The sequence below is a fragment of the Ursus americanus genome, chromosome X (genome assembly GCF_024610735.1).
Source record: "Ursus americanus isolate L20-20 chromosome X, mUrsAme1.1.p, whole genome shotgun sequence".
Lineage (NCBI taxonomy): Eukaryota > Metazoa > Chordata > Mammalia > Carnivora > Ursidae > Ursus > Ursus americanus.
The window spans coordinates 20,433,246-20,460,721 of NC_142164.1; the positions used below are offsets into that span (position 1 = coordinate 20,433,246).

The 27,476-nt window shown below is 50.7% G+C and overlaps 1 protein-coding gene across 2 annotated transcripts; it reads right to left on the reverse strand.

Annotated features, from left to right (window-relative positions):
• Window positions 1-522: 522 nt before the first annotated feature.
• Window positions 523-26,713, reverse strand: XPNPEP2 (X-prolyl aminopeptidase 2). Of its 2 annotated transcripts, none has more exons than XM_045793836.2 (21): window positions 26,446-26,713; window positions 24,126-24,202; window positions 22,576-22,686; window positions 21,381-21,444; window positions 20,362-20,466; window positions 20,028-20,114; window positions 18,975-19,121; window positions 16,242-16,343; window positions 15,481-15,562; window positions 14,980-15,175; window positions 14,123-14,212; window positions 12,861-12,970; window positions 12,007-12,084; window positions 10,785-10,856; window positions 8,755-8,815; window positions 7,360-7,429; window positions 6,748-6,852; window positions 6,249-6,308; window positions 5,761-5,837; window positions 2,561-2,650; window positions 523-1,944 (listed from the first exon to the last, which is right to left on the reverse strand). In XM_045793836.2, the coding sequence occupies exons 1-21, from the start codon at window positions 26,492-26,494 to the stop codon at window positions 1,750-1,752; spliced, it is 2,028 nt and encodes a 675-aa protein (XP_045649792.1). In that variant the 5' UTR covers window positions 26,495-26,713; the 3' UTR covers window positions 523-1,749. The 2 variants fall into 2 exon arrangements, with proteins under 2 accessions (XP_045649792.1, XP_087716358.1); XM_087860232.1 differs by having other exon boundaries at window positions 7,360-7,456.
• Window positions 26,714-27,476: the final 763 nt, after the last annotated feature.

A 27,476-nucleotide genomic window follows, 5' to 3' on the forward strand; every position in this document is an offset into this window, starting at 1 on the left:
TGTCGGGTGCTATAGGCTTGCAGTGGGGATGGCTCAGAGCTGGGGCCTTTGGATGCAAGCCTCAGTGATGATAACTGCCACAGGTCACCCTCACTCAGCCAGCTAGGCCTGGTGATCCCAGGCGCGGGGGACTCCTGTGCCTGGCCCCTTCACCCAGCACTCTGCCCCGGAGACTTGGTTCTCTCCTCCCCCTGACCCTGCTCAGCAGAACACAAGTGCTGCTTCCAACTTTCCTGGACTACACTCACAAGTCCCACAGCATGGGGCTCCCTTCCATCCTCTCCAGAGGCTGTGACCTTTAGCACAGGTGGTGGTTGGTTGGGCGTGGCATGCATGCGGATACGTGAATGTTCACACGCGTACAAGCACGCATGCTCACATGCCCGTTCTCAAGCACATGTGCTCCACCACTGAGCTTCTGGGAGCCTCACATCCTCCCCCCACCTCACCTCCTCCCCTTCCTCTCCCACCACAAAAGCCACAGGTAACAGCAGTCCCCAGCAACACAGAAGACACAATGCAAAACCCAGAGGCAGGCTTTGTTGCCATGCTGTTTTAAGCATCTAGCAGGATGTGAGCCCAGGTGGCTAACGGCAGGGCTGACCAAAGAAAACTCCCTCCCTCCCCTCCACCCTGCCCCCAACAGTGGGCTCAGTGAACTTGGAAGGGGCTGGGAAGTATGCTAAGGGATTTTACATGGTGCCAAAGGGCAAAATAGCTGGACTGCTGGCCCATTCTGGCCCCGCCATGTCCCAACACTGTGTGTCCTTGGAGAGGTCCCCCCTGTCTGGAGCTCAATTTTCCTATCTGTAAAATGGGGAAAGCAGAGTCACACATTTAAAGACCATCTGAGGATGCTGGAGGATTCGACAGCATTGTCACTGTAGCTGCATTTTGGAAAGTTAAAATGGCTACTCATGTGCTGGGAAGTCTGGGATAGTGATTGGGCACTGCTGCTGAGGTTGTTCCTACTTTGGGAAGGGTCATATTCCAGAATGCTCCCCACATTCCCTCCTACCCCCCCGGCCAAATTCCTATGGCTTAACTCCCTGTCCTGTCCATTGGCATGGAACCCACCAGAGTTTGGAAGTGATGAGCTCAAATGTGGGGCAGGTTGTGTACGTGCCTCTTTCTGGCTGGCCTTCCTGGTTGCAGAAGACTCAGCCACCTTCCCTTCCTCTCCCTCCACAGGCACAGCAGGGAGCCTAGAGGCAGCCCTCGTTCCTTCAGCCTGTGGGCTGCAACCAGGAGTGCATTGTAGGGCCAGGGGCAGGTTGGGGTGGTCAGAAGCAGCTTCAAGGGTGTGGAAAGACCAGCAAGTCAGGAGCCAGTGGGGGTGGGAAGAGCTCTGACTATATTCAGCAGGTGGCGATAGGGTGGGGCTTTCCGGGGAGGGGGGGGCATGGAGCTCCTGGGGGTAGGATACTGCCTTATATCGGTCATTTGGGGGGGGCTGTCAGTGGTAGGAGGCTCTGCCAGGTAATAAGTTAGGCCTACTGGGCTCACAGGAGGAAAGGGACTAGCCGGCTCTCCTATTCCAGGGCTAGGGGTCGGGAGCCCAGGATGAGGCGTACAGGCCCAGAGGGGGCCTGCCTGGGGCCAAGAAGCCCTGTGTCCCTGGGACTTCGTTCTGGCGAAGGAAGCTGAAGGCAATGGTTTCCGGGCAATGTGCTGGCAGGGGCTCTGGGGACGGGGGTGGTGCAGGGTGAGGGGAACTGGGCTAGAGGGCTGGCCAGGGAGTCTGGGCCTCTAGACATTCCAGCCAAGGATGGTAAGAGAGGAGACTGCCAACAGAGAGGCCAAGGAGGCAGTGCGTGGGGCCCTTGCGGACAGGGACTCCGTGTGCTGCTGCAGCCACTTGAACTCCTCCAGCAGCTGGCGCTGCTGCAGCTCCGGGCCCACCTTCTCACGGATGGTCTGGTAATAGTGGTTCAGGTACTGGAGCTGCAAAGGGAAGGAGGGCTGAGGGCCTCCCCAGGCCAAGCTGCCTCGAGGTGAGGTCTTGGAGCCAGCCAGTCCCCTGCGATGGTACTCCGGCTGCCCACCCTGACCCAGGTGCCCAGAGGTACCCCACAGATACCCCCAGCTCCCCAGCCATTATCAGGCCACAGGCATTCTCTGGGGCTTTTCAGAGGCACTTCACCGCAGTGGCCGTTTAGCATCACAGTGACTTTCTTGGGGTGGGTGGGGGATGGGAGCGGAATGAAAGTTGGGCAAGCATTATTATCCCCATTTTACAGAAGAAGGGACTGAGGCTGATATTAGAACTTGTGGTGGCAGAGTCCAGAGACTCAGTCTCAGACTCCCCAGGAGTTCGCTACCTGAGGTTGGGCAGGTTGGTCTGACCAGAGAGTTCTAGAAGCTTTGGAGTCTCTGGTGAGGTCGGGGAGGGATGCCTCAGTGTGTGCCTTCAAGCTAACAGTGTGGACCGTCCCAGGGGTAGGGGAAGTGGCAGAGGGTCTTGGGGTAGGGGGAGCAGAGGCAAGAGAGGCCCAGGGTTGGGGAGAAGGCAGTCAGTGGTTTATGGGCCGAAAGATGGACAGGGCTACAGGTCACTTACGTGTTCGGGAGACAACAGGCTGACATCAATGAGGTTCCGGTCATAGGGCACCAAGGACACCACTTCAAAGGTCAGGTAGGACCCTGGGTACTGGGATGCCACAGGGAGGGCAGGAAAGCAGGAGAATGAGTGGGTAGAAGGGGGCTTTGCTGAAGGGAGGGATGGAGGACTCCACTCAGAAGCCATGGGCACAGGGAACTGACCGTTGTCAAGCCTGAGGCTCAAGTAGGCTGAACACCCTACAGCCCCCTTGTCCACCCCCACACCCCAATCTGCCACTCAGCACCTCGCCTTTCATGCTTATTAGGTCTGTATTTGTCCAGCACCGTGGGGGCTTGTTAAATATGTACATTCCCAGGTCCACCCCCCAGACCACTGGAGTGAGAACTTCTAGCACAGGGTTGGGAACCTACATTTAAATAATTTTAAGATAAGTTATTAGGTTTTTATGTCTGACTATCTAATCTATATCTTTATACATTTCTATCTCTATCCAAATCTCTTTGTATCTATCGATTGACCTACCTATAGAAATAAGTATAAAGAAGACAAAATAGTCCATAATTCCCATTTCCCAGAGATCCTTTGCATGGTTGTGCTTAGGAAATACAAACTACAAAAAGATACACAATAAAAATGGAAAGTCTCCTCCCTGCCCAGTTGCCTTCCTGAAAACATTGAAGACAAATACAGTAAGGAATCCATTATAATTATTTTAATCCACACAAAATGGATCCTACCACATGTTTTTCTGCACCTTTCTCTCCACCCTGTTAAGAGTAAACATAGGAGAGCGCTGCATATTAGCACAAGGATATCTACCTCACTCTTTTTTAAGGGCTGTGTAAGGGTCCACAGCATGCACGATGATTTATTTAATCAGTGATGGATACGTAGGCTGTTTCCACTTCTTTTTTTTTTTTTTTTTTTTACTGTAACTATCGATGCTACAATCCACCTCAATGTGTAAAATGTCGTGGTGACGTTTTGGGACTAGATCCAGAAGAGACATATCTGGCAGAGGGATTGCTGAGACAAAAGGTATAGGCATTTTATGTTATGTAATGTTATGTTATGTTATTTTTTAAAGATTTTATTGATTTATTTGAGAGAGAGAGAGTGTGTGTGTGTGTGTGAGAGAGAGAGAGAGAGAAAGAGCAGAGGGAGGGGCAGAGGGAGAAGGAGAAGCAGACTCCCTGCTAAGCAGGGAGCCCAGATGTGGGGCTCGTGGCTCAATCCCCAGACTCCAGGATCATGACCTGAGCCAAAGGCAGATGGCTTAACCACCCAGGAGCCCCAAGGCATTTTAAGTAGATATTTTGATTGATATTTTCAAACTGTCCTCTAGAAAGATTGTATCAATTCGTGCTTCCTCCAGCAGTGTGTGAGAGGGCTCATTTCATCATAGATTCTCCAGTACTGGGTATCATTAAAATCTCTCATCGTTTGCCAATCAGATAGGTGATACATGGTAATCTATTGTTGTTTTGATTCGTGTTTCTTTAAGATTAAAGTCGAGCATCTTTGCATGCTTATGGATCATTTGTGTTGATCCTAGAGAGTTGCCCCTTCATGTCCTTTGCTGTTTTCCCTATTTTTGTCTTATTGATTTGTAAAAAGCTCATGGCAAAAGAAGGAAATGCATGCTTTCCCTGTGGTACATGCTCTAGTTGCCATACATCTTTTGACTTTGTTTATGGTATTGTTTCCATATAGACGGGTTTGGTTTTTTTTAAGATTTTACTTATTTGAGAAAGAGAAAGAGAGAGAGGGAGGGAGAGAAAGCACGATCAGGGCAAAGGGCAGAGGGAGAGGGAGAAGCAGACTTCCCGTTGAGCAGGGAGTCTAAAGTAGGGCTCATTCCCAGGACCCTGGAATCATGACCTGAGCTGAAGGCCGACATTTAACTGACTGAGCCACCCAGGTGCCTGTCCATATAGACAGTTTTACATTTAATTTATCAATCTTTTTCTTCATGGCTTCTGGGCCGTGCATAGAAAGGCCCATTTCCACCCTGGGACTATAAATGAATTTATATAGATTTTCTTCCAGATCTTTTATGGTTTTACCTTTAAATCTCGATCCATTCAGAATTTTATTTTGGGGTAACAGTAAGGTTCTTCACTTTAATAGCCCCCCAAAATAATTAGCCATTTGTCCCCACTGCCCATTTATTAAATCTCTCTTGTCTTTACTCTTTTGAAACACCAGCTTTATTATAAATTAAATTCCCATTTTGTTTATAGAAATTAGAGGGGCGCCTGGGTGGCTCAGTCGGTTAAGCATCTGACTCTTGATTTTGGCTCAGGTTGTGATCTCAGGATCATGAAATTGAGCCCCACGTCAGGTTCCACCCTCAGCGTGGAGCCTGCTTAAGATTCTGTCTCTCTCTCTCCCCCCTTATCCCTCTGCCCCTCCTGCCCAAGAAAAAAGGAAATTAGAGGGTGTATTTCTGGATTAGCTGTTCTGTTCCACTGTGACATCTGTCTCTCCTATCTGTGGTGTTATACTGTTTTCGTTACAGTAGCTTCATTGTATGTGCTAATATCTGAAAAGCCTAGTTTCCCTTATTGCTCTTCTTTTCCAGAATTTTCCTAGCTACCTAGCTATTTTTGCATGTTTGTTTTTACAAACTTTACTATCATTTTGTGAAGTTACAAAAGCATCCAGTTAGTACTGAAATTGAGGTTGTCTTGAATTTATAGATTAATTTCTGGAAAAATGACATCTCTATAATATTGAAGCTTCTTTCCAGAAAGCACCATTTACTTAAATCTTTCTTATGTCCCTCAGTGGAGATTTTCTCCCTATAAATAAGTCTTTTTAAGTTTTTATGTAGGTATTTTATCCTGTTGGTTGCTATTCTAGGGAATCTTTGTATCTAACAAGCTCCCCTAGTGATTATTATGGGCATCGGAGACCAATGATTTAGGGCAGGGATACCAATTCTTTTGGTCTAGGGTGGGACCTGGGCACTGGCATTAAAACCAAAAAGATCTTCTGAGAATGCTGATATTCTAACGTGCAAACAGACTTGAGAAACTCTGAGTTATGGAGTTTTTCTGGAGCGGAGGAAAACTCCAAATTAGTTCACGTCCACCTATTAAATTCCCTTCTGCTTGGAGCTTCCTTATACCCCATGCAGCCCAAAGTCACTGCCATGCTGTCTACAGCTCTAGACCGTCACAGCAGCACTTTACCTTGGTCTTTGCTTCTACCACGAGGGCCACATCTTCAAGACGTATCCCAAATTCTCCATCCTGATAGTAACCAGGTTCTAGGAGACACAGAGATGCTGGTGGTATTAAGCAGGAGGAGGACCCAAGCCAGTGTTTCCTGTACCAATTGAGGAGTGGCTGGACAGCCCAACTGCCTGGCTGCCCCAGGCTTGGGCAGACCCACCACTGACCATGGGGGAGGCTAGGCCTCGTGGCCCAGCAGGGAAGGCTTCAGAGCTCACTTGGATCCTGGAGGCACTCCCATCTCCTGGTGTGCTATGTCCCAAGGGCAAAATGAGGGTTTGAGCTGAAGGGTTTTAGGATTAGGATGGGACGATGCATTTGGGGCTGGAGTGCTGGAGCCCAGGGGGCCTGTGTCTGGCATGCTCCCTGAAGGCTGGTGCTACCTAGACTGCAGTCCTGAGCTGATCTTAGGGTGGGGAGGGGATGGGAGAGCCCAAGAGCCATACCGATGGAAGTGAACATGCCCTTGGCCATGGGGATGTTGCCAGACTGGAATCCCACTGGCCCTGGAAAAGAAGACGTAGGCATGGTGTCAACTCTCCCGTACTCACCGGCTTGGAAACTAGCAGGCTCTGGGGAGGAGCAGGTCGCTGGGGAACCCTGGGGCATCTCTAGCGGCACTTGTCCACGGCATCTCTATCTACCTGGGGCTGGTATGGAGACCAGATCAGCTCTGCTTTTATTACTCTGATGTCTATGCCAGCCAGCGCTAGGCATTGACCCACCACTCTTCTCTGCGAGGCCCTCCCCGATGCCAAGCAGGCAGCAGGAAGGGCCAGTTGCTACCATTTCTCACTTACCTTGTGGAGCATCACCTCCCACCAGCTGGGTAACGCTGGGTGGCTCACTGCATCTCTGTGGGTCTTAGTCATTTCCATACCTGTGACATGTTCTACCTCCTTCATAAGAGGGGGAAGCCCAGGGAAGTGTAGAAGAGACACCTACACTCATGCACACACAGGAAGTTGCCAATGCCATGGCCTGTCCCGTGACCATAATTGAGCCCAACATCCCACAAGGCTCTGCGGGCAAAGATCTCCATCATTCGCCCTGGAAGAGAGATGGCCCCAATCAATCAGCTGGACCCCAGACTGTCAGCTTTGCCTCTTCCTGCTCTCTTGTTCCAGAACCAACACCAAGACGGGACCTGTGGCAAGTCGCTCCTGAGAGGCAGGTTAGCATGCACTTTTTCCAGCACATCCTACATCGTACCAGCATTACCTGCACTGATGACTCTACTATAGTTTCTCCCCATCTATCAAGATAACTGCTTCCTCCAGGAAACCTCCCATGACTGCTCTAACCCACAGTGACCTCCCCCTCCCCACTGAGTTGGAGTAGTAGATTAGGAGGCAGGAGGCCTGGGTTCAAGGCTTGGCTCTCCCCTCTGTGTGACCTTGGACAAGTTGCTTTCACTCTCTGGGCTGCATTTTCTCATCTATACAATGGAGGGGATGATGATATAATCCCTGCCCCACTAGCCTCCCAGGGTAGCAGTCTGGATCCAGTGAAATCAGAGCCTGAGTCTCTGGGTCCAGCCTGGTTTCCAAAACCCACCTGATGTACTAGCAGGAAAGACGAGTCTGGACAGATCGATATTTCCTATCAACACGCGGGTATATGCCTCCTGATGGCGAGAGGGAGAGGTAATGTGCTGCATAAGAGGAGGATTTTAGAAGTTTCCAGCTGCTTGGCCTGTGCCCACACAGGTGTGTGGGCCCAGGCCTACAGGAGGGCTGTGTAGGGGGGTAGGTGCATGCTCATGTGTGGTCATCCAGGTTCTGGGAAATGGCCAGAGGCATCTGAGGGAGACCTGTCAAAAGCTGGAGCGTGGTCCATGGGGTTCTCTTTGGCTGTGCACAAGGAACGCTTATAGATGGTGGTGGGCTGAGGCCTGACGGTAGGGAGTTGGGAGGCAAACTCCCTGAACTAGAATCCTGAATTGGCCACTCACAAACTTGGAGACCTTGGGCGAGCAACTTTAACCGCTCCATGCCTCAGTTTCCTCGTTTGTAATGGAATGATCACAGTACCAGCTCATAAGGCTGTTGGGAGGAGTAGGTAGACTAATGCACATTAATGTTTTAAACAGAGTAAGTGTTCAAGTAGAGGTCGGCTCCCTTGTTACTGTTAGGATCATCCTTCAGTTTTCTTAAGGCCTTATGTTTGAGTTAGGGCCTCATAATCTGGCAGGTCAGCCTCTCTTGGTTGGGCTGGTTCACCTTGTGGATAAAGGGAAGGTGGTGGGCTGACAGCAACCTCTTCACTCCTTGTGGCAATGTGGTAAGTTCCTTTCATCACACACACACACACACACACACACACATACACGCACACACACACACGTCATCTTGTTCAGGACAACCTGGGGACTTAACCCACTAAACTGTGAGCTCCTCGAGGCCTGGCCGGCTTTTGTTTTTTCTCTCTTTCTAGTGCCATGTCTGAGCCACAGTCTACTTGCTGAATGCACGAATGCCACCCCCTGCTCCCCACCCATCCGGAGGCCCCCGGTGCACACAGAAGATGCCCCAGCCTCTGCTCCAGGTAGACTGGCTCTCGCTGCTTTCTGAAAACCTCCAGCTCCTTTCCACCTCCACCTCTGAGACTGCCTGTGCTGTTTGTCTCTGCCTGGAATGCCTTTTCCCCTGCTTTCTGCTGCGCACAAGGCTAGAGACACAGACAGCACTAAGTAAACATTTGTTCACTGATTTACTGAAATGGGATGATGAAGAGCTTCAGCTGAGGCCCTATTAGAGGCCTGAAATACCTCTGGGGAAGCCAGGAGCATTGGGTTTTCTGGTTCTAACTTGCTGTGTGACCCCAGGCAAACTACTTAACCTTTCTGGGCCTCAGTTTTAGCCTCTGTAAAATGAAGGGCTCTTGCTGGAGTGATTGCTTGGATGTCCCTTGGGTAAAGGTGGGTAGGGGAATTCTGGGTCCAATGCTTACCTTTTGGAAAGCAGTGGGCGTGCCCCAGTGGACTGTTCTGGTGATGTCTGTGGTTCCATCCCTGTGGGCCAGGAAAATCAACATATACAGCTCTGCCGAATATTTGGGGGTAGGGATCGTGGCTGTGTGCTGCCTGTGTGCTTTCCAAGGGGGTTCGAGTGGCAGGAGCGGGGTGGGGGTGAGGTGGGTTAGGGGTAACGAAAGAACACAGATGCTATCATCAAGTTCCCATCTTCAGCATCTTTGCATAAAGGGACTCTAAAGCTATTAAGTTCAAAATTGCTATGTTGTCTGACAGTCCTGATCCCCCACATACATACTCCGCCCCCATACCCCCTAGTTTGGCTGTTTTATAAATCTGGGTTTCTTGGGTCAGCCTGGCTTTCAAAGCAAAGTTTCTTCCAGGCTTTCAGGGAGGCAGGAGGGAGCGGAACGTCCCATTTTTACCAGTGGAGAAACAGGTTCAGAAAGATCATCGCACTCTTACACATTCGCATAGTTGTTTACCATTTCTAGAACACTTTTGCAGCTCCCTGGGAAGGGTAGCAGGAGAGGCCACATTATCCTCATTTCCCAGATGAGGCAATTGAGGCCATGAGCCATCTCCCTTTCTAAGCCTCAGTGAAGCCAGGCCTGGAGCAAATGCTGACTCGACACAGTCCGCTCCTTGTAAACATGGATCTAACCCAAGGACTTGCTCAGAGTCCCAGGGAACTGAAGCCAGAAGCCGAAAAGTCTGACTCCCAACCGCCAGCAGCAGCTGTGCCCCCAGATGGCCCCTGTGGCCACTACCAGGGAGGGGGTGGGGAGTAAAGGTCCCAGGGCCCTGGGGATTCCTCCTTGGGAGCAGGTTACAGAGCGTGGCAGACTTCTTCAAGAAGGAGAGAAGAGGAAGTGAGGTGACCATTTCCCCGGCCTCACCCTGCTCTGAGCATGCCCCAATCCAGCAACGCCCCACAAATCCACTTCCTCTTTGCACATTGGCCATCTCAAGTACACAGAACACACAACGCCAGACTGGGAACAAGCAAAGGCTGCTAGGCTAAGCTCTTGTGTTAGCTCCCAGAGCTGCACTCGCAGCAAGCGAAGAGCCGTTTTCGTTAGCACGTTCACCGTTTCCACAGGATAGAGGATGGGAAATGGTTTGAAACGACTCCTTGCTCCTCCATCAGTTCAGCACACCCCTTCCTCCCCTCACCAACCCCGCCCAAGCTTTCCACAAGCCCATGAGAAGAGAAGAAAAAAATCTACTGGCTCATCTCATCTCAACTTCTGTGTGAATGATTGGTCACACATTTGGAAAAATTGGGGTTAGCCTATTCTGCATGGCTGTTCTATCTAAGTGTTCAGATTGTGCACTGTACAAGGGTAACACTTCTAAAGGGGGTACCAGGCACTTCATAGTTATATAGGCATGTTAATGAGCACACGCGCTGGTGGACACACAGATCATGGAGTCTCAGAGCAGGGGGAGAGGGCCCTCCTACGTAACCCGACGTGGCCATGCACACACTCACGCATATCTACTCACAGACACATACCCGTGCTGATACGTGTGCCCTGTTCCAACTGTGCTCCAGGCACCCCCCCTGAACACGGTCACCTGGTCTGTGCCGTGCGGGGAGAATGGATGCTGCTGCTGGTGTGGGGACCATGTCCAGGGTGCTCATGAGTAGGTGAGAATGTGGGTACGGTGTCTGTGCTGCCAGACAGGGCTGCCAAGCATGGCTGCTCAGACTGTGTCATGATATGCGGCTTCAAGAACATTTTACTTGAGCAAGGAGAGATGTTTCCCGATTCTCACAGAGGTGCCGCAGGCGCAGCCCCACTGTTTTGGCTTCTGTGTGTTTCCCACTGCACGGGGGTCCCCAAGTGCACAAATGGGAATGATGCTCAGGCTCATTCCATCCAGGGCTCTCCTTTCTCAGACAGAGGATTCCCACCCAGGAAGGGAGAGCTGTGGCGGCTCTTCAGAAGCCCTGGATGTCTGAGCTGAGGCAGTTGGCCAGGGCAGGGTGGGGAATACATACCAGTATTGTCCCCCAGAATCCAGCAGGTACATCTCATCTGAAGACAGCTTCCGGTGCTGCTCCTTGGTCGGACTAGGAAGGGGAGAGCCACTGAGAAGGGAGTAGCCTAAGCCTGCCCTGGGTGGGGTGGGGGGTCCTGAGAGGAAGCAGGGGAACCCCTCACCCCTTATTTCCCCAAGGGCCCTGGGGGAGCACTCGGTTGATGCTGCTAATGTCCTCAGTGTATATCTGTTGATCCTGCGCCTCACCAAGCAAGGCTCCCAGCAAGGGGAGAAAGGAGGGAGCCGGAATGCGGGAGCCTTGAGAGCCTCAGAGAGCACCCAGGGCCAGCATCTCGTGCTACATAAGGAGACGCAGGCCTGCAGAGGCTCGGGGCTTGTAGGAGGCTGTGTGGTAAAGCTGGGAAGGAGCTGGGCCTGGACCCAGATGCCCAGTCCAGCGCTCTCTAACTTTCTGTGTCCTCTGAGAACACAGGGCCCTGAGAAGCCAAGACACAGGAAGGGGGGGGGAGGTCCTCAAGGATGGGGCTGGAGAGCAAGAGTTGATAGGGCCAAGGAGTTCCTCCCCTGCTACTCTCTAGGGGGGAGAAGGGGCTGGGCCGAGGCAGCTGCCTTGGTGCGGGATGCCATGGGAGGGAACTCTGGGAGGGATACTCCAGGGGAGGGAATTGTGGGATAGGCCAGGCTGGCCAATGGAGGTCATCTGATCTCCTGCTGCTGTGCCCGTGCCAGGCTGAGGCATTCTGGTCAGCGTGGGCCCCCAGATTCTATCAGACAGGCCTGCAGGTGTTTGTTTTCTATGAAGCCAAACATCTGTTTAGCCCACCTCTGGGCCCACCTTTGTTGGCTCAAGCTGAGTAAACAGGCCTTTCTCCCTGTGTATTCGAGAGCTTTAAGAATTAGCTAATATAAATAACTCACAGGAAGCCAAGGAAAAACATCCAACAGCAGCCCCGCCTCTCTTCCAGATCCCTCAGCCCCGTGTGCTCACAAAGTCTCAACCTTTTGTGGTAGAAAACCGCTTGGGCCTTTTAATTTCATGAAGACTCCCGAGCCCTGACTGATCTCCACTGCCCACCTGTAGCCCCCACAGTGCTAAAGGCCTCAATCCTTAAATGTGGGCTTGGGTCCCAGACCATTCCCTCCTTCACATCCCCTCCCCCACGCACATACACCAGGATCCCGCCCCACAGGGCCCTAGAAAATTCCTTCTCCTGAAGTACCTGTAGTGGGCCAAGGCAGCATTCAGGCCACTAGCAGAGATGGTTTCGAAACTGGGTCCAGAGGAGAACTCTTCCTCTCTAGAAAGTACATGGCAGGAATGGTCAACAGACAGGCTCAGAGAATAGGCTGGGCCCAGGATATCTAACCAGGGCAAATGGAGGTCATGGCTGCCTCTACCTCAGCCAGACTCCATTTGGCACTCTCAGCCCCACCTCCTGGTGCCATCTTCCCAGGCTCCAGTCTGTCAGTTATAGAGCATTCAAGGTCTGAGAAGGAGTGACTGTAGACACCAATTATTCCCCCTCCACCTCCATTTTACAGATGGGGAAACCAAGGCCCATTGTCCCACAGTGAGTTCGTGGTAAAGCAAGAATAAGGAAACCTAGCTCCTTGTGTCTGAAAGCTTCCCCAGCCCCAGAGCGGCATCCTGCCCCTCAAACCCACACTATGCTTACCGCCTGAGCCAAGCGTGCCCTCAGGGAACGTCACTCCCCAACTTGATATTTTCAAGTGGTCCGGGAGCCCCACCTGGCCTGACCCAGCCACCCCATCCCTCCCCCGCCCCCCCCTCCCGCCGGAGAGAGGGTCTGTGCCTGAAGCAGACACTAGGGGGCACTGATGGGTTGTGGCCCTTCAAGTTGTCTGGCTTTCAGCCTGGGGCCGGGGACTGTCATGGAACACACCCTGCCCAGCTCCCCGACTATCCAAGCACCTGTTACTTCTTGCTCCAGAGAGGCCCCCAAATACAAGGAGGGCCTTCCTTCCCGTCGAAGTAAGGAAGCTAAATCCCCCTCCCCGCCCCCACGCCCGCACTTAGAGACAGTCCGTCCCAAATTCGGCGGTGGGGCTTCACCCGCGGAACTGGTCCAGCAGCTCTGCCCCTGAGAACTCATCCACGGTGCCTTTGGGCACGTTCTTCTCCAGCCAGACCAAGTAGCGGATCACAGCCACGGCGTCGCGCACCTGGAGCGGGCGAGCAGAGCCGAGGGGCGGGCTGAAGAGCGCTCGCCAGCCAGGGCTCTTCGATCAAGGAGATCAGGTGGCTGCCCCGCGAGCGGGAGCGGAGCTCTAACACTCCAGGGTTGCCGCGACTGTTTGAGGATATTAAGGGATTCTTGTTCAAGTTTATATATGATCATAGTGTGGTTATGTTTTGAAAAGAGTTCTTATCTTTCAGCGATACTTACTGAAGTGCTATCTTTTAGAGATACTAAAGTGTTGCCAGAAAAAACCGTATGATAGCTGGGATTTGCTTCAAAACCAACCAGCGGCAGAGGGTTGGGTGTGTGGGCAAGGGATGTGGCCTTGTAGACCAAAGGGCCACAAAGTGGTGAAGCCGAGGGAGGGCGCGGGCGATCATTAGGCTAGTTTCTCTACTTTTGTATATGTTTAAACTTTTCTATAAGAAAAAGTTTTGTAAAATGCGGCGAGTTCTTCTCGTTTCAACAGGAACATCTGAAAGAGCAAGCCAGCCCCTTGCCAGGGTGGGGAAATCAGGACAGCAAACACTTACTTAACACTTGGAATGTGCCAGGCAGTGATCAAAGCAATATATATATTATTCAGTACAATTATACTTATATAATTATATAATTCTGTTTATATGTATATAATTACATATTTATAAACTCATTATATATTTATATAAGTACATATTTCTATTTATATGTATATACTTATTGTATGTATGTAAATATATATGTACACACATTTATATATGATTGTACATGATATATTACAATTAAAATGTTAATTAAATATTACTTATATATTTTAGAGATATTATGTATTATATAACATATATGTTTATTTATATATTTAATCCTCACCACAACCCTATGCTGTAGATTCCTGTTAATGATACTCATTTCACAGATGAAGTAACTGAGGCCCAGAGAAGTGAAGCAAGGAGCTGGAATTTGCATTCAGACACTCTAGCTCCAGGGCCCAGGCTCTAGACTGCAGTACCAGGCTAAGAATAAGGGGGTGAAGCCCAGGAGTCTGGTGTCCACTTCTCTGTTTCACTGAGCTTCTTCAGGTTCCTTGGCTGGGTCTCCTTTCTAACTCATCAGACCAGAAGTTCCCAACAGGCTAGTCTGCCTTCCCGTGACTTACGTGGCTGGCCCTGAGGAGGGCCTGTTCCTTGTTGTTTTTCACTGCCTTGGTCACCATCACTGGGGAGTAGGTGTCTTCTATGAGTTTCTCCTGTCATGGGCATAGAGGAGGAGGTCGGGGGGAGGATCTCCAGGGCACAGTGGGGTTTGAAAAGGATTGGCAGGAGGGCCCAGCTAAGGCGAGACTTGTCATTCCCTACAGTGGTGAAGACCATTCCTTCTTGTGCTTTCTGGCTGCCCAGGTCTTTCCCTGTCTTCCACGTCCAGCTGAATTTTACCTCCCTCCCTCCCTCCCTCCCTGCCGCTGGATCCCAGCAGCGCTCTGGGATAGATCAGAACCTAGCCCCTGCCACTTAATGGGCTATTCTAACAATGTGAGTTTCCTGCCCATATCATATCATAACAGATAACATTCACTGAGTGCCTGCTGTGTGCCAGGCACTGGGCTTTACATGTACTATCTCCTCTAATCTCTTCAGAGCAAGGCCTCTGAGGTCAGGGCTCTTACTGCCATTTTGCAGGTGAGGAAACAGAGGTCCAGACTGGCTAAGTCACTTGTCCAAGGTCATTACGCAGTCAGTTCAGGGCAGAACCAGGACTCAGTCTCAGGTTTGGCGACCTCAGAGCCTCTGCTCTACCAGGCTGTACTCCCTCTAGTCTCCTTGACAACCTCTGAGCTCTCTGTGGATAGACATCTGCTTCTTCTTTTTCCATGTTTTCCCTGGGAAGCCTAGAAGGGGAGTGACCAACTGCCTGAATGGCTCAGGGCCTGTGGCCCCACTTTAGGTTGAGACTTATCAGGGCTGGAGCGGGGGAGGGGGGTGATGCCTGGCCCAGGTGGGGGCCCGACAAACCTACCATAGGCATCACTTCATAGAGCCCATATGTAGTATAGCTGGTCCCGATCCAGATCTTCACATCTCCGGAGGCGTAGGTCTGGACGTTGTCACGGACCTGGCTGTAATCTTCGAGCTGCACACACATGGGGCCCATGCAGCTGGAATTCAGGTACTTCAGGGTCTCAGAGTCAAGGCAACTCTTGTTTACAAATAACCTGGGTGGGGAGGGAAGACCAGGAGGGTCCTGAGGGTCTCCCAGGACGAAGCAAAGGACAGGAATCCCTTCGTTCCCGGAGGTCAGAGGAACCCCACCAAGGAGCCAAGCAGACCAGATTGGGAGTAGGTGGGAACAGAGGTCAAGGGGTCAGGAAAAGCCAACTGGAGGCTTCCTAGAGGATCCCGTTGGGGGCAGGCTGCAGGCTCCTGGGAAGGCTGCATATTAGGGCAGGGTAAGTGGTGGGGCAGGTGAGGGGCAGAAGTTGGAAGAAGTCCCAGAGAGCAAGCCAAGGAAAAGCCATACCTGATAGAGGAGTCTGTGAGCAGTGTGTAGGAATAGAAGAAGGGGTTATAAGGGATGTCACTGCCTCGAAGGTTGAAGAGCCCTGGAAGAGAATTGATGGGGACTTTTTGAGGCTGGTCTGCCTGAGGCAAGTCCATGTCCCCCCTTTGCCCCACCGTTTGCTTTGGACCCCCAAAGATTCCCAGCAGTATGCCTGAACATCTGCCTCTGAATGTTTCTCAGGTGTTTTTTGGAGGAGGGGGTCTTTGAGGCACTGATGAGAGCTATGGACCCTTTCTCCCAGAAAAACGAAGATACGCAGCCAGTAGTCAGCATAGTTTCAGTGGGTGCCCAGCAAATCTGAAGCCCAGAGCTGGGGTCAGGTAAGAAGCCCTGAGCCACGATGGGACAGAATCGGTTGGGGGGGGGCACTGGGTGTTAAAGCTGGGAGTATGAATGCCCCAGGCTGGTGGCTAGGCTGATGGCAGGTGTTAGCTAGGCCCCCTTCCCTTCATGAGACAGCCGTTGCCGCTGTGGTCAGCCCATTCCTCCGATGGCCTGTGGGCTGGCTCCAGCTTGCTCTGGACCTCCTGGTTTTCTTTTTCAGCAGACATGATCTCCTGCCCCCTAGCTTTCTCAGTTCCCACAGGCCATGGCCATGGAGTTCGAGGAACCCGTGGTTATGTGGTGATTAGGGAAGGAGTCCTGTGCTGCAGGGCCCAGGAGGCATGGGGGTTGGGGGGACCCAGGTGCCCACCCTGTGTCTACAAGTCCATACTCACAGGCTGTCTCATCGAGTGCCGACAGCAGGACGGCTGTTGGGCCCTTGCGATGCTTCTGCATCTGGCTGCGGATGTCAGCTACCTTCTCCTGCCAGGTGCCCCCTGGAAGCAAAGGAGCCCAAAGAAAGCATAAGTGGCATACTTTCCCTTTGGCATGCTGCTCTTGAGAGCACTCCCCTAGGGCAATCGTTTTCCATGTCTTTCAAAGCAGTAGAAACCTTTCTCCAAACAAACTCTGACTTGTATTGTTGGTAAGGACATGTACTCTCTGGACCGACTATCTGTGTTCAAATTCTGGCCCTGCCATTACTAGCTATGTGAACTTGGACAAATTACTTAACCCCTCTGTGTCTTATTTTGCATACCTGTGAAACGAGGATGGATTATTATGATAGTATCTAGTCAATAGGGTTGTTATGGGGATCAAATGAATTAATATTTGTAACGCACACAGAACGGTGTCTTGGTGTATGGTAAGCCTGGTGTAACTTTCTGATCAATAAATAAGCTTTCAGAACAAAGATCAAGAGAGCAGCCTTAGTTGAAGGGTGAAGGGATCAGTCTAGGTCATGTTCAAGCCTCTTTTCTGAAATAACCTGGTGCCTAATTAGCCATGGGTCCTTGAACATTGTTTTAATCCCTCTTTGACCCATTTTACAGATATTGAGACTTCAGGGAGAAAAAGTGACTTGTCTAGGGTTTCATAGCTAGCAAGGGGGTAGCGCTGAGATTTCCACGTGGGTCTGTTTAACTACATGCCCACCCTCTTACTTTATAGGAACACTGGACTATCTTGCTAACATTGTCAGTCCCCAGACTTGCCCTTAAACTCTGTGTCACAGAGCTGTCCTTTCTAGGATGCTTGTACCCTGGTTCTAGTTTTCATCTTTTATCCCTACTCTTTGCAATGCAGATGAAGAGTTTGCCCCTAGGCAGGGCTGAGAATTTGCTGGCAGAATGTCGTAAACATTAAGAGTCCCAGTTGGGCTCAAAGATTAGGCATAAGTAACTTAATGCCATTTAAAAAAACTTTAGGCAAACAGGTAAAAATTATTTAACAAGAGCCAGAGCTTTGGGTATGATACTTTTTAAGGATTATTTTATTTTATTGTGGTAAAATACACATACCATAAAATGTATCATTTTAGCCATTTTAAAGTGCACAATTCAGTGGCTTTAAGAACATTCACGATTGTGCAACCACCATCACTATCTAATTCCAGAACATTTTTATCATCTGGAAAGGAAACCCTGTAGCCATAAGGCAGTCATTCCCCATTCCCTTCCCCCCTCAGCCCCTGGAAACCATTCATCAGCTTTCCTAAACTGGATATTTCATACAAATGGAATCATACACTATGGGGCCTTCTCTGGCTTCTTTTGCTCAGAATCGTGTTATCAAGTTTCATGAATGTGCGACAGCAAACGAAGGCAAATTAACCTTTCGTGGTCTCTTTGTCCTTTGCCCCCTTTAAAGCCTAGCAGTTGCTGGAGAGAAAGTCTCGCTTGTCTTTGTAAGCTTAGAGACTCAAGAACTCTACGCTCAGGCTTCCAGGCCCAGTTCTGGCTCTGGATGGCTTTTCCTTGAAGGCCAGCAGCCTATGAAGGCTCAGCATTTCGTCACTTGTGGGCAGTGACAAATCCCGCATGAATTCTCCCTCAGTCCCTGAAAGGCTTCCCCCCTTTATCCCCTCCCCTTCCCGACCTAACTGCGCCCTTCTTTATCTGAAAGGGATGAGTTTTATTTATGATTACACAGTCTTGGATAGCAAGTTTCTTTAAAAACTTTTTCGAGATGCAGAATGATTCTGCAAGTTATATCAGAACGGATAAAGAAAATTGGGCACAATTTTAGCTTGTTTCATCATCCTTGCTATTTTGAAATTTCCCTCCTGCTTTCTTGACTCCTTTTCAAATAAGAAATGTGCACGGACCTGTGTGTGGAAAGGGGCCTCTCAGATTGCCCAATATTCCTAGGAATCCATGTCCATTGGCTCTTTTGGAATTCCTGGGGAGGTCGGGGGTGGTGGTGGCCAAGACAGTGATTCATTGTCAGTAGCCTGGTCCTGGTCAGGATTTTAGTTACTGCTTACTAGAATCATAGAGGACGCTGTTCTTTTATGACGTATTTAGATGGTATCAATGACGTCAAGATGAAGATCATCAATGTTAGAATTTGTGGGGGGTCAGTTAACTTTCCTTTGTGGTCTGGTCAAAACCTGAACCCTAATTTGTGCCATGGATTGACCCTGAGCTTAGTTACATACTTCCTTTGTCAGCCGGCCCACCTGATCCTAGTCATCTTCCTATAGGAGGGCCAGAAGTCTAGGTTTGAATGAATCAATACAAACCGGTCTCCACTATCAGATAAGCAATTCCTATCATGTTGTTTTTCTTTCTTCAAAGGGGTAGGGTTCTTTTTTTTTAATCTTTTTTTTTTAATCTTGCTCTGACTCCCTTGTTTCCTCCCTTCCTGTTCCCTCTTGCTTCAAATCCTAACACTATTTATTCCAGCATTTTCTATATATGGTCTGAGGACCTTTTGATTCAGACTCTTTGAGATGAGGGGGCCCAGACATCTGCTTTTTAAATAAGCATCCCAGGCAATTCAGGTGCACAGGAAGATTTGAGAACCGTTGCTTTGGTAATTCCCAGGACAACATTTTCAGCCAAAGGAGCAGCAGTGGGGACCCATGTTGCTTCAAGCTGGGGAGAAAGAGCATAGAGAATCACCTGTGAATGCCTCCTGCAGGGCATAAATGGGTTGGCTTGGAACCAGAGGCTTCTCTGACCCCCATGCCAGGTCCACAAGGTTGGCTGGGATGGACACGAGTTGTATGTTAGAGTCTTTGAGGGCCATGTCATAACTCTCCCAGGAACCTGCAGAGACAGGAAGCCGTCACTGGTCCCCTGTTTACACCTCAAGAAAAACTGTGACTCAGGCAAAATTAGTCCTTGTCTGTTCTGCCTCCCACTCCACTCCTGCCGCCTCAGCTGCCCAGAACAGGTCCAAGCAGTCTGTTCCTCCTGGAGTGTGTCCTCTCAGCCTCCTCTTCTGCTTTCAAAGCCTAATTGCCTGGGGCCCACCCCAGCACTGCCCTCAGCCAACTGGCTAGGCTTATCTTCTTAAGCGCCAATGGCTGTGAGGCCCTCTTCTCAGTGCTATCCATTTTAACTGAGCATCAGTGCCACAGCCTGAAGGAGTGGTGATGGTCACGTCACCGGAAAGCTGGCAAAGAAGCCAGTTCTGAAGGGGGAGCCTTTAGGTACATATTCATGAAGACTCCACCCTTGGGTCAGGCTGGCCAGCTGGCTGGGGCCCCAAAGCTCAGGGAGCTGTATTACTGGGGGGTGGAGACTATGCTTCTTTGCTCAGAAACCCGCTGAACTCCTTTGACCTTCCAAGCTACCTTCCAGAAGAGGGCTACCAAACGATTCTAATGTCATAATTGGTAGAGTTCCAGAGCACAGAGGATGGTTCTGGGTTCAAGAACATCCTGGTGTATTGTCTGCTAGATCTTAATGATTCCCCGAGTCTTCTAGGTTGGGTCTCTGTATGCATGGCTTTAAAAAAAAAAAAACTGCATTCTTTCTTTTAAATATATTTTCATCTCACAATCCATGAATAAATCTTTCTTGCAAAATATTCTGCAACTACAGCTTCAGACACTCTATCTTTAGAGTCATCCTGTCCCTCCTTCTACCAAGGTATGCTTCTTTACGTCCCAGAGGGGCTGAGTCACCCTTGTTGGTGTGGACAAATGCAGGAATGAGGGAAGAACATACCAATGGAGAAGAGAAAGGGGTCAAAGCCCACACTCCCTCCAGCAGGAACCTCAGTGAGGAGCCAGGTGACGATGGAAGTTATGTCAACTGAGAGGAAGACAAGAAAGAATGTAGAGTCACCTCCAGGGCTGGCCCCAGGCCTTCCAGTCAGACTTCTGTCTGTGACAGTCCTGCCACATCCATCCTCCCTGAGGTTAGCCTCAAAGGTTAGGGACGGTTTCAGATTCCCAGAGTCTCCGCAGAGGCCCATCATGGCTTTGCATGCGTCCTCTTACCTGTGCCTTCTTGAACCTAGTCCAGGTTTCAAAGTTTGGGGGACACGTGACCCTTTTACCTTCTTTATGTAACTCCCAGTTGCAGTCCATCTGCCGCTCAGCCTGGGTCCAGTAGCGACTGTCGGTCCAGAGACCTGCCTTCCGCATGGTCACCACTGCAGTTCCTGGGGCAGAACAGAGAACCTTGGAGGTGAGGATGAAGGTGAGGAAGGTGGCCTTAGGTAGTGCATGGGCACTATGGTGCTGGCTCTGAGAATGTCACAGGGGGCCTCCGGAAAGAACTTTGCTCCTCTGTTGCAAGGAAGTGATGCAGGAGACATTAAGGAGAGCATTGGGGGAAGCCAGCCTGGGCATCTCTGCTTTGTGTCAAGGGCCTCTCCTAAGGAGGGACGAGAGGGGTCTGCTTCTGCCAGTCCCAAAGACTCAATACTGCAGGTAGGTGCTCTCAGGAAAGATGGTGTGGTAGTTCATATCAAGACTCAGTGGCTGATGGGGACGCTAAGCCAGGGGCTTAGCTGAAGTCAGGCAGAGAAGTCAAACCCAGTGATTTTGGCGAGGATGGGTAAGGCAGTGGAGCTTGAAGTCCAGGGGAGGAATGTTTAAGGATCAGCAAGGGAAGCTTAGATTTCATTCAGGGGGCCAGGATCGGGGTGGGAGGCCCCTTCAGAAACCGGGGCCCCATAAAGGGCTTCTATGTTTGAGTCTCTTTTGGCTACGTGAGGTGTTGTCCGAAAAACCACCGGCTAAGTAAAACTCTGTCCCCAAGTGAGCCATGTGTGAAGAGAATCCGCGAGCCCCTAGTGGCTGCATGTAGAAGTAGCAGCTGTTCCAGAAATGGAGCCCATGGTGTGCTGAGGCAGGGGCAGTAAGCACAGGAACAGAGCCAGGAGGGCCATCTGCCTCAGGCAGAAGTGTGACTGGTGGGCTATGATGCGCCTTTTCAAGTGGTGGAGAGGAGGCTGAGCGTCTGGACACTAGGTCCTGGGGTCCTGGCTTCTGAGAACTGGCCGTATCAGAGCCTCTGTGACCACGGCTGGGTCTACCAACAGAAGCAATAAGGGCTGAATAATGCTCTCACCTGCAGACCCTGTAAAGCCGGTAATCCACGCACGCCTCTTGTCACGATTGCCAATGTACTCACTCTAGGAAATAAATAACACCATCGTTAGCTTTTTTCATGGAGTTAGACCCCCCCCGCCCCCCAATGGAAGGCCCCCCCACCCCCAGCAACATCCCAGTTCTTTCTGTCTGGTCGGATTCAACCAGTCCTACAAGCCCAGGCACGCTGGGCACTTCTTCCAGGAAGTCCTCTGTCACTCCTCCAGATCTCAGGATCTTCCCTTCCTTTGGACAGCTGTATTTCTTGGAGTCTAAATCTCACAGTCCAGCACTGGGCAGAACAGCCAAAGACTCTTATCTCCCCGGCCAGAATGCAAATTCTGTGCAGTCTGGGATCATGTTTTTTGGTTCTTCTGGGTTCTCCCCTCCAGCTGTCCTGCCCCTCCCCAGTCTAGTACAGTACACTGGGTACATGATCAAGAACTTCGGCAGAGGGCTTCACACATTATTGTATTTTGATTGTCATCATCCTTCAAGACATATCTCAATATTTCCATTTTGCAGAACAGGAAACTGAGTCTCAGAGAAGTTGAGACACTCACCGAAGGTGGGAAAACAAATTCAAGCAATCTTATGAAAATGCCTTCTCCGGACAGGCTAGTGCTGGGAAGCTGGATGGGACAGAGGTGGAGCCAGTGGTGGGGAAAGGGTGGGCTGGGTGGGCAGGGGTGCTGCTTTGGGAACAGCAGTTCTTATTCAGACAATTTTGTTTCCTGGGAGCTACACCCCACACTCATGTAGCCTGGGCCTCTGGGTCATTCCAGTGCTCCGCCCATCAGGTTATGAGAAGGTTAGAATTCCTCCAGTCCAATTGCTAGCCCACACTCTAACCTACTAGGGCTAGAGTATCCTAAACATTCATTCTGGATCTGCCATCTAAGAATTGATCAAAATCGATTCTGAACTTGTTGACAGTTATATTGCCCAAAGTCAAGGAGATTTGGCAGTGTCTTCTCTCCTATGTAAAGGAATACATTCTCTCTGTTGCCCTAGAACTCCCATGTCCAAGCCCCCTACTTCCTTCCCTTTGCCTTTTGAATCCTTTCTCTGCCTTCATCTTCTGAGCCTTAATGGCCTCCAGTTTGTGACCTGTTCTCATTGGTGGTCGACCCAGGATCGCAGAGGGCAAGGGTCGGGGAGGAGATATCCCTCACCATGTGAGCGTCCGTTTCAGGGATGATGTAGGCATAAAGATTCTGGGTGTGCATCTGCTGGCGGAGGGCTATGAGCTGAGCCGTGGTATTGACCGCAGTAACTGGAAGGTACTGACAGGTGACAGGAAGACACCAAGACGCACACAGAGACACACATTGTTTAGAGAGAATAACACCTGGGCCCCAGCCTCTGGAGGTGCCCCCACCCTCCCTTTAGGCAGGTGTTGGGGGTGGGTAGGCTGGGCCAGCCTGGAGCGGAACGGGGGTGGCAGCTGATGTGGCGGGTTAGTCTAGATTAAGGGGCCTGAGCTGAGTGGAGATGGAGGTGGTGAAGAACTTGGAGAGGAACTCATTGTGACAACGGGACCTGAGTCTGGGATGGGGGCATGGGTGAGAACTGTGGGAATCTGAGCCCTGACACTGGACTAGGCTGGAGGGATGGTGTTTCTCAGGATAACTTGGAGGCAGAGTTGCCAATTTAGGAAATCAAAATACACGCTATCCATCCATCATATTTGAATTTCAGATAAGCAACATATAATGTTTCAGTATAAGGATGTCCCATGCGCTATTTGGGGCATACTTATACTGAAACAAATACTCATGATTTGACATTGAGATGTAACTGGGCGCCCTGTATTTCATCTGGCAATCCTACCTTGGGGACTTTTTGAGTTTGCACTCACTGGTCCCGAATGGCAGCGGGGAATGAATGAGTACCCCCAGCAGTTTGCAGCGTTATCCAAAAAGATCCCCTCTAAGCCAGACATTTCTTTAAAGGCTGTTTTATCTTTAAAATGAAAAGTGTGGGTTTTTTGTTTTGTTTTACCATCTGCTCAATGACATATCCGTGTTTGTTTTCATATAAAAGGCTACCCACCTGCCTGCCCCAGTGGTCTCATAAAGTTGACAGGGCAAGCAGATGTACCCCATTGGCCCTGAGGCTTACAGAACTGCTGGCAGGCCACCAGCTTTCACCTCTGGCCTGCCTCTGCCTGAGGAAGCTCTTCCGCCCTACTCTGGTTGTGGAAAGAATCTTCTGGTCTCCAGGTAGGAAGCTACTGACCTTTCAGCTCCAATATGCTGGACCTTCTCCCCAGTCACACCCTAGGCCTCTCTCCTCCTTCTGTTGATGTTTCTAGTTCTCTGTCTTCCTTTCTCCACCCTTCTGTGCCGCCCTCTGTGCTATTCCTTTAGAACTTTTGTTTTCTTTCCTCCCATCCTCTTCCTTGCCTCTGCTTAGCCTCAGCCAAAGGCTAGCTAGGGACCTCCACCCTCCTTCCTGCCCTCCCCTCTCTAGTGGGGTGGCCCAGGCAAGAACGGAAGTAGATAACCTGCTGTGGGATGGGTGGGTGAGAGGGAGGGATGGGGAGGTGTCAGACACCTGAGAATGTGCTGCCCGCCCTGACGGATGTTAATCAGAAACAGGGGCCCCAGAGTCTGGAAGTCAGGGGAAAGTCTGGTAGAGGGAAAGGCTAGCAACAGAGCCAATGGGGGATGGGGAGGGGATGGGAGCTGAGGGGCGGGGCCGGGCCAGGGCGGGGCCTTACCGGAGGGCTGATGGAGCAGTTTCTCATATCCTCTCCTGTCAGGTCCAATGGTTTTGGGTGGCCCCAGGCACCCAAAGCTAGAAAACGGGGGGGGGGGGGGAATCCAGGGTCACTTGAAGACCATTTAGCTTCTAGAGAGCACAGGGACATGTTCTCCCAAATCACACGCCCTGTCCCCACTGGGCCTCCATCCTTTGAAACAAGCAGTGCTGTCCAACTCCAGGATAAAAATAATCACATTTCACAGGAAATTAGGCCAAATGGGATGGCACCCTGGGTCACAATCAAAGAAACCTGTTTCATCGACAAGTGATTGCCACTTTTGCAGGGGTTTTAGTGCTCATTAAATCAATTTTTCTCTTCTAATCTAATTGGGTCTTTTCAGGGTTTACCGAACTGTTGTGTGTAAATTAAATTTTTGTAATCAAATTTTCTTTGAAATGCTCTAGAGGATCTCACTAAATAATAACCCCACCTTCATTTTACCCTTCTATAAATCTAATTTTATATATATTGGGTTTACTTAAATTCAAGGCCCACTTGTGCCATTTATTACAATCCGAATCTCTGGCTCTCCTTCCAGGACCATTTTGAATACATAAAACAGTCAATCCCAGTCTGACATCGTCGCCTGGTGGGGAAAAATTGGTTAGCATTTAAAGATCTTCTACTATGTGCCAGACACTGAGCTCAGTAATTTATCTATAGTATCTTATTCTATACTTGTAACAAGACTGTGAGGGGGGTATTACTGTCTATTTTCTATAGAAGAGGAAGCTGAAGCCCAGATAGGTTTGGTAACTCGCCCATGTCTTGCTACAGTGAGTCAGTGGTAAAGTAGGGATTTGAACCCGGGCCATCTGAGTACAAAAAGTCAACCATAGAAGGGTGGTGCCACAGAAAGGATGGAGTATATGAAAACTTAGTTTCCAATTTGGACTCTGCCCCAAATTTGGTGTGACCCAAGGAGAGTCACCCAGTATTCACTGGGCAAACATTTACTCAGTACCTATGGTGTGTCAGATACTTGGCTAAGTCCTACAGGCTTGGGGCCTTCCAGCCCTGAAAGTCCTGTGGTCTCTGATAGTCCTTTCCTCCAGCCCCCACCTTTAGGGGAGATCTCCTTAGACAGTAATGGGGACCTGGGTATGGGGAGACACTATACTTTTACCTTCTGAGTGGGTTGAGCTACAGACAGGTGGGTGGCTGGCATTAACACCAGAAATGCCCTGCCTGGCTGTCTTGGTCTCATAAACTCAAGGGGGAGATGAGACCCATACTGTTGATCTAAGAAAATGATCCTGTTTCTGTAGGAACAGATCGTTGGCAAAATGGTGATGCTGAGATGCCAACATAAGAAGCAAGACTCAGCCAACCTGCGTCCCTCTGGACAGCCAGATTGCTGTTTTCTGAGGCCGTGGCTGAGTCTCTCTGTGTTTCCTGACACAGGGCCTGGCACTGGGGAGGTGCTCAGGAATTGGGTGCTGACTGAATTAGCGGGGTCCTACTGACAGAGAGGGAAGTGAAGGGAGGCTTCCTTAAGGCTGGGGATGGAGTGGGTGTGGAGGGCATTGAATGGAGCATCTAGTTGTGACCAAAGAGGAAAACAGGGCACCAGAGGACTGACAAAGACCTAACTTTAGTTAGGCTCCGTCGAGCCTCTTCTTTACTTGGATTTGACTTTGTCCATATCTATCCTGTCCTTGCTGGGCCTGCATCACCCAGTCCTCAATAAGAATCTTGCTAAGCCAGTTTAGAGACAATCCCCCACCCTTAATAACTGATCACCTTTGCTATCTGATCAAATTCCTCATCCTTCACCCTTCATATCTGTTCAACTTGGCTTGCCTCCAGCAGGAATCCTATTAAGTTGGCTCAGCAAGAACCCCCCACCCCTGATGTCGCCTCTTAGTAATTTTCCATCCACTGTCCCCCTCACTCTCTTCGCTGGCTCTAAGTCCTCAGCCATCTTTGCTGTATTCAGAGTTGAGCCCGATCTTTCTCCCCTATTACAATGCCCTTATTGCAATAGTTTTGAATAAAGTCTTCCTTACTCTTAACAAGTGCCAGAATCATCTTTTCTTTAACAGATGGGAATGGAAAGGTGTCAAGCCAGACTTGACCTGAGTCTGGAGGGCCCCAAGGACTGGCCCCGGGGTTCCTCTTTTTTAAGACAGAGAGGAGGACCAAGAGAGAAAGAGACAACCTGGGCCCCAGCCCTTACTCTAACCCTTTCTGAGCCCAGAGGGGAGAGGCCAGAGCTGCTCTCCAGCTGGACCTGCCCTTCCAGCGTGGGAGGGAGGGACCAGGATGCACATACCACAGAGGAGGACAAGCCAGGGGCAGCAGCCCCAGCGAGCCCAGGCCATGGGGTCTCCAGATGCTGGTGCTGGGAGGATGGAGGGATGGGGGAGAAGGGGCAGGGCTGTTTCCCTGGCCTCTTCCTCCAGACCTTCCCAGGGCAGGAGCAGCCAGGGGGTTGGGGCTGGCGATGGGGAAGAGGCGTCCGGCCGGTAGATGGAGAGTCCCCCTCTGGTCTCTTGTATCTGAAGGCTCCGGGAGTCCGGAGTCGGGAGTCCCGGTGGGTGGGGAAGCTTGGGCTCTCTGAGCCCGCCCCGTGCAGAGTCCAAAGATCTCCAGGGCAGAGGAGCAGCAGCTGGTCTCAATCAGCCTGCTGCTCCCCACCCCCCTTTCAGCAGCCCGCCTCAGTCATTCCTGAATTCTGTCCCCCTCCTTCCAGCAAGCTGTTTCCCATTAGCTCCCCCACCCCAGGCTCTGGCTCCGAGATGAATGTTTATCCTTCCTTCTCCTCTGAGCTGGCCTGTCTCAGAAAAAGCCAGTGTCCTCTCTCCCTAGTGTTTGGGAAGCTCCATTGCACCCTTTGGGAAAGTTGGTTACAGCTGGAGAGCTACTTTCTTCAGTTGGGGTGAGTCCCCTCAGGAGAGTCCCCTCTGTAAAAGTGCCGCCAGCCACTGGCAGAAAGGAAGACTGCCCTTCTCTTGGGACGTCTGGAATGGCGGAGTCCCACTCAGCTGTTGGAACCATTCCTATGTGAGAGGGAATGAAGGCCCCATTTGGAGGGATCAGGGGTTGCCACTGAAGAGGGAAAAAGACTCAAAAAGGGAAGTTTGGGGGCTCCCAGAAGACACAGTTGATGAACTGGACATGCCCTTTCTGCCATAGCTTCTAGAACAAGGCTTTGGTTCCCCAGAAGTATGGATCACTGCTACCCAGCATGAGTCCCTACAGGGGAAGTGGGGAATACAGGCCCAGCCTTGTCTCCACAGCCACAGCATCAGCAGGCAGCTCACTGCACCAGCGCCTAGACAGCTCCCAGTAAATGCCCTCTAG

Bases quoted from the DNA above. Each gene is read 5' to 3' on its own strand.
- XPNPEP2 (XM_087860232.1), bottom strand. From the start codon at position 26,494: ATGGCCTGGGCTCGCTGGGGCTGCTGCCCCTGGCTTGTCCTCCTCTGT. The intron at 24,203-26,445 runs GTATGTGCATCC...CCCGTTTTCTAG, and splicing joins CTGGCTTGTCCTCCTCTGTG to CTTTGGGTGCCTGGGGCCAC. The intron at 16,344-18,974 runs GTGATTCTCTAT...CTTTGCTTCCAG, and splicing joins CCTGCAGGAGGCATTCACAG to GGGGCACCTGGCAGGAGAAG.